The sequence below is a fragment of the Neopsephotus bourkii genome, unplaced genomic scaffold (genome assembly GCF_033783945.1).
Source record: "Neopsephotus bourkii isolate Nb327-2 ecotype Australia unplaced genomic scaffold, CSIRO-AGI_Nbou_v1 NB_994, whole genome shotgun sequence".
In the NCBI taxonomy this organism is placed as follows: Eukaryota; Metazoa; Chordata; class Aves; order Psittaciformes; family Psittacidae; genus Neopsephotus; species Neopsephotus bourkii.
Window position 1 is genome coordinate 2,850,808 of NW_026901486.1, and position 18,257 is coordinate 2,869,064.

An 18,257-nucleotide genomic window follows, 5' to 3' on the forward strand; every position below is an offset into this window, starting at 1 on the left:
GCGCGGGAGTCCTGACCCAAGGCGGGTGTCTGCACATGCGCACAAGCTGCCTGTTTGTGGGGACAGCGGGTGTGCTGAGGTGAGGGCTGGAAGGGGCTGTGGGGCGTTAGGATCATGAACAGGCTTCGTCTCAGGCCACGTTGGTCTGTCTGCTGGATGTTCTGAGGTAAATCAGCTCCGGAAAGGGGTGTACAGGCACCGCAACATACACCCCTGAGAAATGGGGCCGCATTTTATACTGTTAATGGCATACACTATGTTCTCCTGTAGCCTGTGCTTGTTAACATCCCTTGTCCACGGTAAAAGAATTGTTTTATGTAGGAGGCATCATTGCTGTATGCTAGTGAGACCCCGAAAAGACAAAAGTCATTGCCCCTACTGATTTTATACCATTCGGTGTTCACTCCCTTCCCCTGTTTGCGCTTTCTTAGTTGGTGGTGTTTTTTTTTTTTGGTTGTTTTTCCTCAGATACACAGATTTCACAGACCTTCCATTTATGCCACCCTCTGCATTCGGGTTACAGTAGGAAAATTCATCAAAGAAGGCATTATCAGGTGCGCCTTCACAAGGATTTAAGCCCACTTTGTATTCAGCTGTTCTCAGCTGAAACGTATAGTCTGATTCCCACCCATATGAAGTTATATAAACTGGCAAAGGTAAATTTAAAATGAAAAGCAGAAGTCATACATAAAATCAACTGTATTTTTATTCAGCTCTTCAGAGACTTTTAAGATTAACTATAAGTATTCATTAAGCCTTTTCCTTAAAGGCTATCCAAATAATTCTGTGTGTTTTAAAACAGGCTAGCTATCCCGGTAAAAAGCAAAACAAGAATAAAACAACAAACCCTGTGATACATCTTTGGAAGAAAATTTATTGTAATGCATGTAAAAGCTTGACTATACCTCAACTCCTTAAATACCTCAAAGTCAACATCTCTTAAGAAATGGCACTCAGAACTTCAGTCAGTTATGTCTTGCTGAGGTGCAGCCTGACTGGAATGGTACATAGCTGCAGTTGACCAAGTTTCAACACAATAAAAATAGACTGAAGAAATAATATAATAAGCTGGTATTTTGGTTTCAAGTTATGACAAGCCTTGTGGTAAAGGACTGCATTAATCTAATGGATCCAAAATACATTGTGCTTGGTCAAAATGCCTTTTTTTTCTTTGTTTAGCAAACTATGTTAACCTAAAAAAAAAATCAATGGATAACATTTTGCCAGGACTTTCTGGAATGCTACGATTAAAGAAATAACACAACTGTAAATAAATAATACAGCCACAGCCCATGTTTTCAGAAACACCTCTTCAGCTGCAGCACATGGGGACATTTGGGCTCTACATGTATACACACATATGGAGTATTTATACTGACATTGTGCACCCACATATAGATTGTCTTACTGTAATGACATTACATTTATGTAACATACTTCAGATTACTAACACTGCCCACCTACAAGTCAGTGATGTGGAAAAACATATACACAGCTGAAAATACAACACTAAATCACTGATAATAAAAATCTTTTAAGAATTTTACCCCATCACATTACTTGGTTCTTTTTTTTTTTTTTCTTAGAAAGTGCTATAAAAAGACCAATTCTAAACCCTCTTCTCATGTTTAAGAAAATGTATTTCTTGTTACTGCAAGTAAAGATTTTCTCTAGAAACAGTCCTATATGTATATGTGGTTCTTTAGATGATGATCTGAAACTACCATGAAGATAAATGTCTATTTTTATACTGTATTATTTTCATATTCAGTGATTTATTCAAGATATTTATCACATTACTCTGCAGGGAGAGGTCACAGTTCCTCCCTCTGCTGTCTCTATGAATATGGACTTTTAACAAGGTGGGTTTTTAACACAGCCTTGAAGAAGCTTACAAACTTTGGAGGCATGCCAGATCATATTGAGAATTTAAACTTGGGGGAAAAATGATTGTTTTAAGGAATTTAAGCCAAGCACTATTATTAGCATAAATCATAATTTGGTTTTGGTAATTATTACTATGTTTCAAGAGGCACTTCTGTGTATAGAGCACTACCATTAAAAGATGCAAGCGTAGTATACATTTATGGCTGTTACTTTCTCACACTGTTATACTGGCAAAAGAAATAAGACGAGTAAAAGTAAAGTTCCACTGAAATGAAATCTTCCAATTATTTCAAAGTAGATTTCTGCAAAAACAAGTCCACAGCACAAGAAATCAGCAGACTAAAGCTCATATTACATGAAATACTATTGGAAACAGACCTGTTTTTCTTGTATAAAACCATCTGCAATTACCTGTATCAAGAATCCGAGCTTCTCAAGGCCTTTACAACTTTAACTTCATTGATGTTTACAATAGATATTTTTATTCCAAATAGGAGAAGACCTCTAGGAATTGAATGACTGTCAGTGGCCAAACCACAGCTCCAGAATCCTACCCTCTCTTCTGCAGGTGCTTCAAGGACAACAGCCCTTCTATCTGTGCCAAGTTATGTGAACTCCCAAGAAGTAATGGGTTCAAAATGCTTGTTTGTAAAGTCTGCTGTGTGTGAGGAGGTGCATGTCTGATGACACCACTCAGCCCTGCAAGAATCAGCTCAAGGTTAAAAAACTCCGCAGAGAACATTTCAAACTTTCAAATAACCTTCCCACAGACAGAAGTACCGGAAAATATTTTAAATTAAATCACAGACCAGCTCCTTGATTTTTTGTTTAGTTTTCAGGCTTGACAACAAGTCCATCTGAAACTCAGGAACTCAATCCTATCCTGTTCCAAAGGGACTCTTTGGGAAACAGACACATCCACACTACCAGTCTCATGTCAAATTTTCACTCTACACAATCCAAAAGAACACAATATGAAAAATCACTGTTATTAATAGCTACTATAGATAATTCCATAGTTGATGTTCAGTATGTAACAACTGAGACACCCTCAAGCAATTCCATGTCCTTGAACCCAAACAGTTTGAACTTTTAAAAGTGCATATTATTGAAAAACACCAACACTAGAACATATCTCAAATGATGCTGTCAAATCTGTTCTCATTTCCTCATCCCTCTCCAAAACAATGCCTGCAGCCACATTCATAACCATTTTCCATCTGGCTGGCTCTGAGTGCAGTTTGGTATGTTCACCACACGACCTGTGGCTTGGCTGAGACTAATTACATCTTTCATGCTTCCAGTGCTTGTACAGTTTTTAACATCCTGCCTCGTGCCTGCTCAAAACAGTTTCCTGCTCAAAACACCTTTGCAGTCAAGATGTCTTCATGTAATCACCTGCCAATACCTAAGGCAGGGGCCTATAAAAAAGCTGGAGATGGACTTTCTGCAAGACCTGAGGCAATTTACTAAGGTGATCCTTCTGACTATGCAGGTGAAAGATCTTAGGCTTTTATTCTCTTAGACCAAAGCATCAAAATGCTCCTTTCTCTATTTGACCCAACTGTTTGCCTGAGGTTACCAGCCTGCTAAGATGGACAATCAAAGTAAGCAAATACATGTATCTTGGCCCATGCAGTGCACAGGGCAGTGTAACAACTCCCATTCTCTAGCAGCTTGAGGCTTTCCCCCATGAAGTATGCCAAAGAATTGTTCACTTAAGGGTAAGACGGATAGCTAGAAGACGAAGCATTGCATTTAGGTCTAGGAGTAAGGCTCTCTTAAATGTATTGAAAATGCTTTGGGTTTAATTTTCAGAATACTCTGATGCAGATCAGATCAAGTGTACATCAGTACACCGTGAATATTAAAACCAGCAACTACTGCTTATGATCAGTCCCGGAGCTGCAAGCCTGAAAACCTTTTGCTAATGATAATCATTCTTCAGGCATCTAGCATGTCAACTTCTACCTTTGTGATCCTGACATTAATTTTAGAGGCAAAATTACCCCTCAGAAAAAGCTTATGGGCTTTGGAACAGCTGAGCATTCTTTCAGAGTATTTAGATAGTTCAGATGTTTGCTGCACTCTATTCAAATGTATAAAAAACCCCATGTCCATCACCTAAAGAGCACCGAAACCCTAAGCTATGCAGCTTCTAGCAGCCAACAGATTTCACAAAGCATACCATTAGCAGTGTAAGTAAATGGGGAATGTTTCCAACTCCTTCTGTTGTCTGAAACAAATACATCCATAAAAACATAAGCCAGAAGCAGATTACTGGAATAAAAGGTCCCGTGGGAGTTACACACTTCAGGGATTAAATTCCTTAGCCTACAGAAAATGGTCCCCCTTCTTAGTGGAGGGGAGCAGCACAAGGAACACAAATGGTATACTTATTCAGTGAATACTTCTAAAGATTAATAAGAACTTTACAAATGGATTGAAGAAGAACAAAAGTATCAATGAAGTCTAACCAAAGTAATTTTCTCAGTTAGCCCTTTATTAAAGGATAAAAAACCCAAGTTAAGTTTAAAAACTGAAAGAATTTAAACTACGTTGAAACTTAAAAAAGAGGACAGTACTGTAAGTGTAAAGGTATATCCTTATTCAACCCAAGAAGAAAACAAAGTCTGAATTAAATAAAATTCCATAAACTGACATCTAGGAAATAAAACCCAAAGATACAAGTGAAAGTTGAGAGGAACTGAAAAGATTTACATCTATTTTCAACACTATAAAAGAAAGCTTTGGAGCCTGCACCTTTGTAGAACATGAAGTCTCAGAAACAAATCTAACAGGCCTTTTAACCAAACCCACTCTGAAATAATGAAGTTTAAAAAGTTAAAACATACCCATGTATTACTCATCGTATTATGCAAACATCTAAAATGCAAAATTTGGCTCGGCAAGTCGGACAAGGCACTTGGCTTGACAGCCACGTCTCTGGGCGCTGCTGATCTTGTCGGCTGGCAAACCATTTGCCCATGCAGGTGAGGCACCACATGGGACGACAGTAGCACTGCTGGCACTCCCCTTCGTTTGGCTCCTGGCAGTTCTTGATGAGCTTGATGTTAGCAATAGTCTGCATACACCCTATGCATGGCTCCAGTTCCTAGAGAAAGAAGAAAACCTCAAACCCTGACCCATGGAGTGGGAGGCCAGAGCCTCAAGAGTTGGGCAGAGCCTCAAGACAGAACTGCCCCACCAGAAGATATCACATAGTTTCAATCTCCATAGTTTTTTTTTATTAGAACAATTATTTTATTAGAATAAGGACAAAGTATCTGTTTAAACAAAAAAACCCAGAACTGCTGCATGAGACTGAATAAATGAAAATGACTGAAAAACCCCATTCTTTCTCTGAAGAGCCCCACCTGCTTCCAGAGCACAGCAGCTAAGGCAAGGTAAGCAAGTAGCCATCTTCATCACTTAGACATACTGTTTTTCAAAAACATATCTATATAAAATAAGGACAATAAATAAAGCAAACAGTTCTTACCACTTATTACAGCAAATGGCTGTTCCTGTCTTCCACCTTTCTAAGAGACGTAAATAACAGAGGAATTCAGGGCTCTACTCAACACAATGGGCACTCATCTTGAAGGACCAGAAGTTTACTTAATTTTTCTTGGCTAATATTTGGAATAATTGCTATGTGCACACAGTTAACTATGCCACATAAACTTGCAGTTGCATATAGGGAGGTAATTTTGCTAGGAAGTGTTTTATAAATAATAAACAGTAATTAGCATTTCCCATGTGTCTTCCAGCCAAACCTCTCAAAGAACTTGACAAAGTTCAAAAGACAGCACATTGAACAGGCATGGAGACCTGAATCTTATTCATACTGCTACTGATGTAACAAAAAGCTGCTTTGCTTTGTGGTCTCTAGTTCCCACCTCCAGTGGCTCTTCCCTTGTCAGCTCAAGTGTCTGTCCCACCACACTGGCAGCTTGCCCATGGAGCAGATCCAGGTGAAAACCAGTGATACTGCTTTTCACCTTGATCATCTCTCACAACAAGGTTCACTGCAGACAAAGTCTTGTGTCAACATGGGATGAGAAGTGTGCAGGAAGCAGGCTTGCTTCTTTTGGGATCTGAATCAGCTTTCACTTGTGAAATTACTGTTTTAGTCTTTTTAGACAGAAAAAAACTCTTAGCATAGAAAGGTTAACTATGTTTTCCAACTTACTCGTAGAGCTTCAAAACAGGGTAAATGCCATGTTGTATTTTAAATGTTCATATCAGTTTCTGATGTTATTTATCACTCGGTGTCAAATCAAAGTTCAGTAGCTCAGCTGACACATAAATGTGTCACAAATGAAAAGGCCTGAAAGAAAGCGGCTCTCACATTAATATCTTCTCTCTATTTTGAACATCTCTTTTCATTGTACACTGCTGCAGCTACCAAAATGCACAACTACATTACACGCAGACATATCTGACCCAGTTTGATATTAGCTAGTTCATGTAACCAGACAGTGAAAACACCACGCGAGCTGCATAACACTAGTAAAGATATCAAGTGCTCACTCCATGAGCTGGAATCCCTCACACAGACTCACCACAAGGTCACCAGAACTAGTTTAATTAGTTATCGTTGATATACTGAACAGCACTCTAGTCACACTTCTGACTGCTGCACAAGTATAATAATGACCAGGTCACAAATACTATAGCAAGGAGGACTCTGGCATTATTTACAATTAAAGCAAGGTCCAATTACGAATCACTGATTAATTTCAGCACAAGATCCAGCAAAACCCGGCTATCTGGAAAAGTAAGCTGCAATGGAGCAAACTGCCTAACGAACAGTAACGACAGCTGTTATTCTAGCTCCCATAAACCTTCTGGAAATGTAACCTCATCATTTCCAAATGATGGGAATTATTATACGGGACTTTCTTCCACTATGCTATTTATCAAAAATGTCATGCTCACAATACAGGTCATCTCCTTGCAGAAGGAACAGAAGAAGGAGCCAGAACTATATTACACGTTTACTGAAATGAAAGGTGAGCCCCTGTGACGGCTGCACCCAGCCCAATATGTGAACAGCATGATGGTCCAGGCACCGCCGAAGAGGAGGCTTGACTGGAATCAGCCCTGCTGTGCAGACCTTGAACAAGTGTGCTAGGCCAGACCTTCTTAGCATGTTAACGCATCTAGGCCATGTCTTATTAGGAGCTAATGGTGCCAGCCTAATATGAACTAGACAAAACTAAAACGGCTGCAAATGCCCTGAAAGGGAGTTTGACTATGAGTAGTCACTTTACACTACAGATATCTGTACCCCCAAGCCCATTTTGCTATCTTGTGCGGCAGCGGGCTGTATCTCCCCTGAGGTACGACATCTCTCACAATTACTCCTCGAGGTTGAGAGATCCCCTACCCAGCCTGTTATCTACAGCAAGGTAAGCAACATTCTGTATCAGATCTAAGGCATATTGTATAAAGGCTAGCTTAACTACTAGAAGTTGAGTGTTTGCTGTTTAATTACCATTTAATTACACTTTGATTAATTACCATGTAATAATTATCATTTAATCATCATACAACCACAAAACCTTTTGGTTAAGCCCTTGACAATGACTTATCTTAAAATTTGCCTTCAACAGCCCTAAATTATCAATGACACAGTAACTGCAGGCTCAGCTACATTGAAAAGTATAATGATTACAGTCTCACCTGGGTGCTTGGAACAGAGTATGTCTGGTTAATTTCGACCAGAGACGTAAAGGTTTCTAGAAATAAATCACTAAGGCTTTGATGGATCACAACATTAGCTGCATTGCTGATGGGAGCACGGAGCTTTTCTCGGAGCTCCCCATACTCTGTTGAGTTCAACCTGAAGAACAAAAGATGGAACAAAATGTTACCACGATTATCCATTCAAATTACCTTGATAGTACATTGCAGAGGTCACCAACAGAGAAGTGAATCCACACAAAAGCTATTTAGGTTGGTACACACTAGTCAATAAGCAAGTGTTGACTATTTTGTTTTCTTTTGCTTTTTAGTTGTTGTTTTTGACACAACACAACACACTGTCCTCCTTCATATCTGACAGGATATGCCAGAGATTAACTAAAACATACAAAAAATAAAGGAAGGGTTTGAAATTATCATCATGAAAAAAAAGCAATACAGGTACCTAAATCATGCATTAACTGTAAAATGCCTCATGCTCAATTTCTGTCCACCGTTTTAATTCCATTTTACTTGTACTACACCCGAATTCTAATTTATAAATTCCTGAGGACAGAAATCAGAGTTGTATCATGTGGCATGTATCACAAGGTGATACACAGTACGTAGAAGTATCAAAAAGAATATCAGTCAGTATCAGTTTCTGTGGTTTTATGATTCAATTTTAGATGAAACTGAAATTTCATGATGGCTACAGAGAGCTGCTGAATGCAACTTACACTTTGAGTTAAGGCTGTAACAAGCTGCACATCACAATAGGTTTACTTCCGCTAAGTGAGGCCCACAGACCTCAAGAGGCACATGAGACCTTATGCAGACCCAGTAGTGACACATTACTGTTGTAACCGCTTTTTATTGAAATGGTTCTGAACTGTATAGTAAGAACTCCCCATCTCCATGTTTCCACTCATTAAACAGCTTTCACAGAGAAGCCCTGGGAGCATCGCCCTAAAACTCCTTGTTCTTCCTGGAGCCCAGTAAAATGAGATGCTGGCTTAGCTTAAGCACCAGGTGGTCTCCATTGTTTCAACTACTATAGGATATTGTTGTTTGTTAACAGATGCTATTATCTGTGCAAATAACAGAGATCATTCTATGCAGAGGAAAAATTCACACTGCACACTCAGGGAAATGTAGCCTGACTGCACAAAAGCATTTTTCTAGAAACATCCCACTGCATGCAACCTGATTCTGGATATACACAATAATCCTTTATCCCTAGTAGGGGAATTCTGTCCTATGGCACTTTTCTTAAATCCTGTATGACTGTATTCTAGCAGAGACTTGCTATTTCTGACACATCTTATTACAAGAACTTTTAAACACTGTTATCAGTGTAGTTCTATATAGCCACAAAATAAAGCTTTGGGGGTTGTGTTTTTATTTATTTTTTTTCCAAAAAAGGAATTGTCAAAAAAGCCATGATTTTCTGAGCTGGGGATGTAGATTTATCACCCTGACACTGAAGCACTTACAGAAAAAAAAATAAATTAGTTATTTAGTACTTATTTAGTCACCACTCCACAGGTCTACTCAGGATTTTCACGCTTACCTCTCATTCTGAGCTCTGTTTACCTGGGTATCTCATGCAACCACGGCTATGCCTTATGCATGCTTGCCAGGACCCCTCTGCTCACCTACAAGTAGGGAGATCTGACTACTTCTAGTTACAAACTAAATAAGTCCTGCTGTCATGCAACTTCACTGCGAGCAGACACTCAAAGGCCTTTTCAAATATAGTTTTAGAAGCACTAACATGATTTTGTGTACTCAGTTTAATGCCAACTTTAGAGACTTTAGCATCCTTCTGTTCTGCAGAACTTGTACTTTTGCCTAGCTCCACAGAGAGACTGCTGAAAAAAAACATCATGTGCCTTTGGAAAACAAGCCCTGACAGGTTGCAGCATGTTTGCTATGATTTACTGCTATGAGAACACAGAAATAGACCAAGATTACTTCCTTGCTTTAAGGAAATTGGTTTGCAATAGCTCAAAGAGAACTCTTCTGAGCACTGACAAAATTATGAGCCTTGAGCAGACAAAAACAGTCATGGGTGAAAACCAGCCAGTTAGTTGTAGACAAATGACTACTCCTTCCCTAAAATTCGGAAGACCAAAGATTCTCCCTTTCATTCCTGTTCTCCATCTTTCACCCAAGTTTTTCCAGTTCTTTCTTTCTGCATCCAGCACAATCCTCTTCCTAAGAAAGGATCAAATAGGGCAGTCCCTCTGTTTAACCACTGTGCTTTCAATACTGTACTTGTAGAAATCCTTCTAAAAAACCTTTCTTCACAGCACTGTGTGGCAGAACTGCACACGCAGCATCTTTGAACACCAGGCAGGGACCAAAAAGGAAGGGACAAGACCTTCGGAGTCTTCCGCCACAAAAGCATTTCATTATCACCATCAAATTGCACAGATACAACAGCGTAGTTGTTTTACCGGATATCAAATGCCTTCACGTAGGGATTTATACTGGCAACACGGATGGTGAGGAACTGCACAGGCATATTTGAGTCTGGGGTGAGCTCATGCTGTCTGGAGTCTGTCACTGTCAAATGAATGTCCTGCTGCTGGGCAACATGTAAACAGTAGGTGGTCACTTTAATCACCCATGTGTCCGTGACAATCACCCTTGCTCCTGGGGCTCCAGTAGCAAATTTGTCAATTCTCCTAAATTCTGTATTGATGGAAGAAGCTACTGCCCTCCAACCTGACTGCGGGAGAGCATAAACAGCGAGCGTTCGGGCTAATGGATGATTATTCCAACCTTTCCGTGACCAGTAATATGCCAGGGCACTGGTGACCGCTGGAAAGAGAACAGCAAAAAAGAAGAAAGTTTTCCATCCTTTTGAAGCCAGGTAGAAAAAGCAGAGATGTTTTTCAGGTGCAGCAAAGCACATACCAAGGTAATAACCTGCAAGGAAAAAGACTTACTTTCAGAAAGCAATAAAGTACATACATAAATACATACCCTGAAATCACAGTTATCTAACCAGTGAGCTCATCTACAGAAGAGCTGCTGTACCTCTGGATGACAACTCAAATTCAACCCTCTTGTCATAAGCAACCTAAGGTAAATTGTTACCTGTCACTTATTTTAACCAGAGTTACATAGCTAAATTAAGCTGATTCAAATTTAATAAATTATTATTAAGGTTAAATTAATTAAGGTTAAATAAAATTGCCTATAAAATGACGCTTTTACCAGAAGTATACATCTTAAGGAAGCTGATTTGAATTTGCTGGTTGAATACATTACCTGTAAGATGCCATACAGTTTTAGCAGAACTGTATGGCTAAAGGAAGCTGATTTGAATTCACAAGTTAAATAAAATGCTACTTCTCTATAACTGCATGCATTCAGATGCAGCCAACTAGTTAGAAAGCTCACTGTGTACATCACAAAGAGGTGTGAGCAATACTAAAACAGAATTACAGAATGGTCTGGCTTGAAAAGGACCTTAAAGCTCATCCAGTTCTAACCCCCTGCCAGAGGGAGGGACAACTTCCACTAGACCAGGTTGCTCCAAGCCCTGTTCAACCTGGCCTTGAACACTGCCAGGGATGGGACAGACACAGCTTCTTGGGAAACCTGTGGCAGTGTCTCACTACCCTCACAGGGACGAACTTCTTCCTTGTATCTAATTTAAATCTCCCCTTTTTCAGTTTAAAACTGTTACTCTTTGTACTATTCTACATGCCCTTGTCAAAAGCCCATCTCCAGCTTTCTTACAGGCCCCCTTTTAGGCTATTTCCACTATATATATAGCGTGACCGACTGACCCACGCCTGCGAGCACCGGACAGGTGGGCACTACTGAGGACCCCCCGGCTCCCGCCGGACACAGCAGGATCCTGGCAACGGCTTTTCATCCCCCTCCACCCCGGTGCCTCCCCTGCCGCCGCTGGTGCTCACCGAGGGGCAGGAGGGAGTGCGCCAGCAGCGTGCTGGTGGTGCGCCGCAGGTGGTACTGCACGAAGGCCGCATCCTCGCTGCCCAGCCAGGCGGCCAGCAGGCTCTGCACCGTCAGCCCCGCCGAGCGCACCTCGTCGGGCGGGAAGACGAAACACACGGAGAACACCACGTAGGCCAGCGTGAAGGTCACTGCCGGGCTCTCCATGCTGCGCCCCGCCGGGCCCGGCACGGCCCGACCCACCGCGGCCCAGCCCGCGGTTGGCTGGGAGCTGTAGTTCCGCCGTGGCTCCGGATGGGCGGCCGGCAGTTCCGTTGGGGCGGAGCCGGTAGTAGTCGGGGTGTGGGGGGGCGGCCGCGGGGTGGTTGGGGTTGGTGAGGGCATCCTGCCACTGTTGGCCTCTGTACGGAGCTCCGTGGTCGCGGCTTTCACAGTGGCGAGCCCCGGGGCTGTGGCGCCGATCCAGCAAGGAACAAACCATCTCGCTTAGCTCCGGTCTCTCCAGGGCTGGCCAGGACTCGCATCTTCCGGTAGCCAGCCCTCCCCGTAGCCTCAGGCCTTAGAAACGGCTGGCGACCTGTAAACTAAACTGAAAGAGCCCTGTTGGATGGGGCTATCACCCTTCTAAAGTAGGGAAACAGCCCGTTTTACTTACGAGTCTGAAAAAGCCTCTTCCTTGTTTCTCCTGGTGTATTTTATGTACTATTTTCTTCAGAGAATTACTAAGACAGTGATGTCTGATCTTAAAAGGCATTAAAGGGAGACATCTTAAGATCATGTTTGTGCACTCACAAACGCAGTAAATGGAGAGGCTTGGCTGCGATCTACGGTTACTACTGAAGTACAGATAACAGCCACAATAATCACCATGTCTCTTTAAAATGCAACAAACCCCTCCTTGCACCCTGTAATCACCATAAATGCCATATTGGTCTCTTAGAGAATGGAGAAATTGCACAATTGGAAAAGCACAGCAGAGGAAGCAACATGTAATGTTACATGCTGATACTGATGGGGAAATGTAAATAGGAAATGCTACCCCCAGCATGTGAAATCCCAACAGCTGGCAGACGGGTCACGTGTCCCTGTTGTTATCAGTAACATGTATTATGAGGACATACTTGGGGATGCACAGGGGACGGATGGGTGTATGTTTGAGGGAGGGAAGAGCAATAACATGCTCTAACAGCTATGTGGGACAGTAGTGCAGAAGTCCTGAACATGGTGGAAGTTCTTGTGGTTTTATTTATCATTATAGATCTCTGAATGGAAACAGAATTTAAATGTGGACCTCAATCTTTCCAGCTTCTAAGCATTAATTTCTATATCAGCAAATTTCATTTCCCTTGAAGAGTCCTCATGGTATCAACATGATTTCATAAACTCATACAGGACTGACTCTCAGGGGGGCATTCTAAGTTTACTTACATTCAAAGAATCATAAAATTAACTAGGATGGAAAAGACCTTTAAGATTATCAAGTCCAACCATTACCTCAGGACTGCCAAGACCACCACTAAACCATGCCATTGAGGGCCTGTTCTACGCGCTTTTTGAACGCTTCCAGGGACAGCAGAAACTTCCCTGGGCAGCCTGTTCCAATGCCTGATCACCATTTCAGTGAAGAATTTTTTCCTAATATCCAGTCTAAACTTCCCCTAGTGCAGCTTGAGGCCCTTACCTCTTGTCCTATTGCTTGTTACTTGGGAGAAGAGACTGACCCCACCTCACTACAACCTCCTGTCACGCAGTTGTAGGGAGCAGTAAGGTCCCCCCTGAGCCTTCTCCAGACTGAACCCCTCAGGTCCCTCGGCCATTTCCTATCACACTTGTGCTCCAGTCACTGTACCAGCTCCTTTGCCCTTCTCTGGACCCGCTCCAGCACCTCAGTGTCGCTTTTATACTGGGGGACCCAGAACTGAACACAAGATTTGAGATGCACCCTCACAAGTGCCCAGTACAGAGGGATATACTGACCTCTTATGAATATTGTGTAGGACATAAGCACAATTCCTCCATAGCAGGCACCCACAAGAATAATACTGAGGTATGCATCTTAAATTCTGGCCCAGTTTTGCTTTGCTTTGCACGGAAACCTGTGTGTGCTACAGCGTAGAGCAGTGAGGATGGGTCAGTGACTGCCAGGGCTTCCCCTGGCCACAAGGCACTGCAATAGTGAGGTGAGTGCCCATACAGGGATCCAAATGGGCCTGCAGCACTTCATCTCATGCCTCTTATTCCACTCCCTTCTACTGCAGAAGGGTTTGGGTGTTGAAAAGTTGCTTTAATAAGATTTCACGCCAAAGGGCAGCATTATTTACCCCAGGATTTGCAGACACAAATCTCTGCCCCTAGAGACAAATAAAGTCCAGTGGGGCCTGACTGCCACCTCAGACCCTTCACGAAGAACACCAAACAGGCAGTTTTCTCCCACAACCGGTTTGCGCTTCTCTAAGCAGAAGGATCCGAAGCGGGTCTGAAGCAGGGTGTCGCCACGGGCCGCTCCCGAGCTCAGGCGTTCAGCCGCCATGCTGGACTACACACTACGTTACCCAGCACCCGTCGCGCGGCCCACACCAGGGATCGTGCCTGCTCCCACCCTCCTCCAGGGCGCTCTTGCGATTGGCGGGCTCGTCCCAATGCCGCTTCCTCATTCGCTGGCCGCGGCCGCCGTTGGAATTTGAAATCCTGTGGTGGCGGCAGGGGGGCGCTGCCCAGCGGTGGTTGTAGCGAGCAGGGTTTCTGTCGGTCCGGTTCTTCCTACCGCCGCGATCCAGCGTCCCCTAGGCTTGGTCCTGGGCCCTGTCGGCAGGTAGGGGTTCTTTGGGGGGGTGTGTGTGGTAGCTTGATTGTCTATGGAGGTGAGGGCTGTTCTGGTAAGGTTGGGTTGGTGGGCAGTGGGAGCGTGGGGTGTTGTAGGCCGGAACGAGGGGAAGACACAAACAGCAACTATAGGTTTGGGGCCACCTCTGTGAGCCTGGGGATGTTGTGGGGCGGGGAGGGGACGACGACAGGCTCTGGATTGCTGCCACTGAACTTGAGGTATCATAGAACGGGGACACACATACATAGGCACACACGGACGGGCTAGGGGACCCTCTCTGTGATCTTGGAGTGGTGTGTGGTGGAGCAGCTTCTGTCGAGGGGTCTCGGGGTCACTTTTGTGCTCTTAGGACCAAGATACTGGTGGGGGGGACGGACGGGATGGCACGGCTTTTGTGAGTTTAGGGATGAAGCAGAGCTAGGAGCTTGGGGTTATGGTTGGGGGTGCTGGGGTGGAGCTCAGCGCCTCGGAGTTGAGGGGGGCTTTCAGGAGGATCTTGGGAGCATCTCTGTGCGTTTGGAGGCTGATGGGGTCTCTGGGTGCCCTTTGACAATGGGGAGGGGAATATACATGGGTATTTGTGTGAACCTGGGGGCTTTAATGGGGCTGAGGGAGGTTCCAGCAGTCTGGGGGTGTGGGGATTGTTGAGGACACCCCATTGCATTTCTAGGACAGTGATGGGGGTCTTCTATGGCCTAGGGTGACTCGGGAGCATTGTGGGGCTGGGGGAGGGTTGCTGTTCTTTTTGGCTTAAAGCATAGTTTTAAGGTGCAATGATGGGAAGTGACCGTGTTTCCTCCGAGAGCCTGCAAAGCCTTCTCCAGCCCAGCGTGGAGGAGCCCCTTCGTGGCTGGCTGCCACTGAAGGCCAAGGGCATATTTTGTTTCTCTGCCATGAGCTGCAACCTGGTGCCCTCAACGGGCTTTCATGGCATTGGCTGGCCTGGGGCTCCACATCTGTGGCCTCCAGAACTTGGTTTTGGCTAAAACTGATGCAAATTCCCTTTCCTCAAATGATCTGTTCAGGGAAGGGTTGTGATTATGAGTCAGTTAACCAGGAGAGTGTTTATTTCATAGAATCACAGAATATTTTGGGTTGGAAGGGACCTTAAAGCTCATCTTGTTCCAACCCCCTGCCACAGAGAGGGACACCTTCCATTAGACGAGGTTGTTCCAAGCCCCATTCAGCCTGGCCTTGAACACTCCAGGGGTGGGGAAGCCGCAGCTTCTCTGGGCAACCTGTTCCCAGTGTCTCTCCACCCTCACAGTAAAAAGTTTTTTCCTAAAGTCTAATTCTCACTTCTGTCAGCTTAAAGCCTTTCCCCCTTGTCCTGTCACTATATGCTCCTGCAAAAAGTCCCTCTCCAAATTTCTGAACTGAGATGTTTGCACTGAATATATACATATGAGATGTTTGCACTGAATATATATATATACATACCAGCTCTGCATTAGGTTGTATGGAAGTATTCACAGCACATACTATTAGTTTGTCCATGAGCAGGTGCTGTGCATCTGAGCTTGTAGAAGTGTTCAGAGGGTAATTAAGTAGAAAAATTCCATCTTTGCCCTGCATGTTCAGTGGCTTATTTCGGTATTTGAGACCAGGATGTTGTGACCCAGTGCTCATTAAACAACAGGTAGTTGCCATGAAGACCACAATCTACAAATGATAGGTACCAGAAGTTTAATTATCTGATGCCATTGAATTTATGTTCATTCTTGGATACAGAATGAAAGACTGCTGCTTGTGCCTGGGTAAATATCATTCTGAAGCTAGGAGAAGCTTCATTTTTGTGAGCTTTGATTTGCCATAGTGGGAAATTTGCTGCCTTTCACAATACCTGTATACCATCACCACTGACCTCTTTAAACAAAAAGATGTCTTTTGTAAAGACTCCCTTCCCCTTTCAGCTTAGCACAAATACTAGCTAATGAACTTGTGAAATACAATTTAGATCCTATCTTGATTATGAATGTTTTAAATAAATGTGAAATTACTTTGATTTAATTGTAGAAAGGCATTTGGTTTTTAGTTCTAATATATAAAATGCTAGGCAAATGTCTGTCTATATGGTGTCAATTTATTGGGTATTTTAATGATCAGAATCTGGTTTACAGTGGTGCAGAAATAGCTTAATGACAAACCTCCAAACAAACCTCCCCTGCTTATGAAGCTTGTTTTGGAAGGTGTTGACAACTTTATGTCCTAGTCTTCATTTCTAAAGTAACTCCAACAAACACCTACAGCTTGTAGAGGTTCACATGGTCTGCTGTCTCAGTGTTGATTTGGAGTAAAGGAAAGCAACAAAGTTCACTTCAAGTTCTACAAGTTAATGTAAAAATACTTTATGTATAAATTAACCTGGGCTAAAGTATGAATATGATAAAGAGTAAAGGACTGAAGACCTAGCTAATATGGGCATGCTTTGCTTGCCATTGCTTCTGTAGCCATTGTTTGCATTCCACTGCTGATTAAAAATGCCTTGCAGACAAAGCAGCTGAATTCAGTGAAGAGTAGAAAGCAAACTTTCCCATAAGAATTTATGTAAGAGTAGGGAAATGTGCGTGGAGGATTATATACAGAAATTTGAATACATGAGGACAATGAGATTGAAAATGTGACTTAAAATTTTCATTGGGAGTGTTCTTGTAACCTCTTTATGACAATGAACACAATCGTTTGGAGCCTTTCTCTGCTGATTTTCTTGTTTAATCTTGACTGCATGATGGAGGATATAAAAACAAGCTAAGGATTAGCTTTTTGGTCAAATTGAGCATTTGAGATCACTTGGTTATCCGTTGCAGAAAGCCAACATCTCTTCCACTCAATTAGTGATTATCTTGCAGAGATGGTACAAGGTAACACATCAGTTCTTACAAAAGAAATTGCTCTGTTAGTGGTGTGTCAGGTAACTGAGCTTCTGGGGGTCATCCTTCATGGATGGTGCTTATACCTAGATCGGGCCTTCTGAGCTCTGGTACTTTTTGGGGTTTTGCCTCCTGTTTTAAAGAAACAGCAATGGCATCACTGAGTATTGGTTGCTAAACCTTGAACAACAGTGGAGGCTCCAATGGGAATAAAAGGTAGACAAAGTTCAAGTATCTGTAACATGCTGACTTTCCTTGTGTACTTCAAATGTGTTCTTTCTCTATTTCTAGTTTATTTTCATCTTTAATCTTAGTTGTGATGTAGGCTGTAGTTTTAAATCCTTCACACTTGAAATACCAGTAAGATTAAATCAGCCTATATGGTTTACAGAAGTTTGTATATGTCTAATGCAAGTACAGTATTTAAGAAATACCTTTTTAATTACAATTTTTTTTCAGATTTGCATACCAGTAATGTCTGTGCTGCAAAGGATTCTTGAGTACTATGTGTCTAAAAACAGCAGGAAAAGCTAAATAATTTTCAGCACTCTGACCATAAACACTCCAACCAACCAAATCTGGGTTTGATGTCTGCAGAAGTACAATGCAGTAACTAGACCATGTGAATAAAATAGAGAAATGATTGTCATCTGCCCCTTGCAAAACCTGTAATTTTGCTTAGCTAGATGCCACCATTACAAGAGGCATGACTGTGTCCCCGCTGGCTCCAAGGGGCTGGGAATGAAGAACCTACAAATGACAGAGCTCCCTTTAAAGGATGGGCAGCTTAATTAGTAAAGGAAATAATGCTAACTGTGGAAAGTGTAATGTCAACAACTGCTCAGACCCCTAACAAAAGGAGAGGGCTATGCAGTGCTGCATGTAAATGCTTTCAGAGCCTTCTGTGATACACCTTTTCATATGAAGGGCTTCAGCACTTCTGAAACTTCTTTTGAAGCTGTTAATATTTGTTAGCCTGTGCTAAGTTCTTTGTTATCTGAAATTGCATCTGGCTGACCACACCCCCTCATTCACCATGCGACGTTGTA

The 18,257-nt window shown here is 42.7% G+C and overlaps 1 protein-coding gene across 1 annotated transcript; it reads right to left on the reverse strand.

Annotated features, from left to right (window-relative positions):
• Positions 1-4,369: 4,369 nt before the first annotated feature.
• TMEM129 (transmembrane protein 129, E3 ubiquitin ligase) lies at positions 4,370-11,827 on the reverse strand. The gene is made up of 4 exons (XM_061359797.1): positions 11,517-11,827; positions 10,041-10,515; positions 7,579-7,738; positions 4,370-5,002 (listed from the first exon to the last, which is right to left on the reverse strand). Exons 1-4 carry the CDS (start codon positions 11,719-11,721, stop codon positions 4,754-4,756), a joined length of 1,089 nt encoding a protein of 362 aa, XP_061215781.1. The 5' UTR covers positions 11,722-11,827; the 3' UTR covers positions 4,370-4,753.
• Positions 11,828-18,257: the final 6,430 nt, after the last annotated feature.

What these genes read in the sequence shown, in the direction of transcription:
- TMEM129 (XM_061359797.1), bottom strand. Translation starts at nt 11,721, where the DNA reads ATGGAGAGCCCGGCAGTGACCTTCACGCTGGCCTACGTGGTGTTCTCC. An exon ending in GTGAAGGCATTTGATATCCG is followed by an intron (nt 7,739 to 10,040) that starts GTAAAACAACTA and finishes TTTGTTCTTCAG; the next exon opens with GTTGAACTCAACAGAGTATG. An exon ending in ACTCTGTTCCAAGCACCCAG is followed by an intron (nt 5,003 to 7,578) that starts GTGAGACTGTAA and finishes TTCTTTCTCTAG; the next exon opens with GAACTGGAGCCATGCATAGG.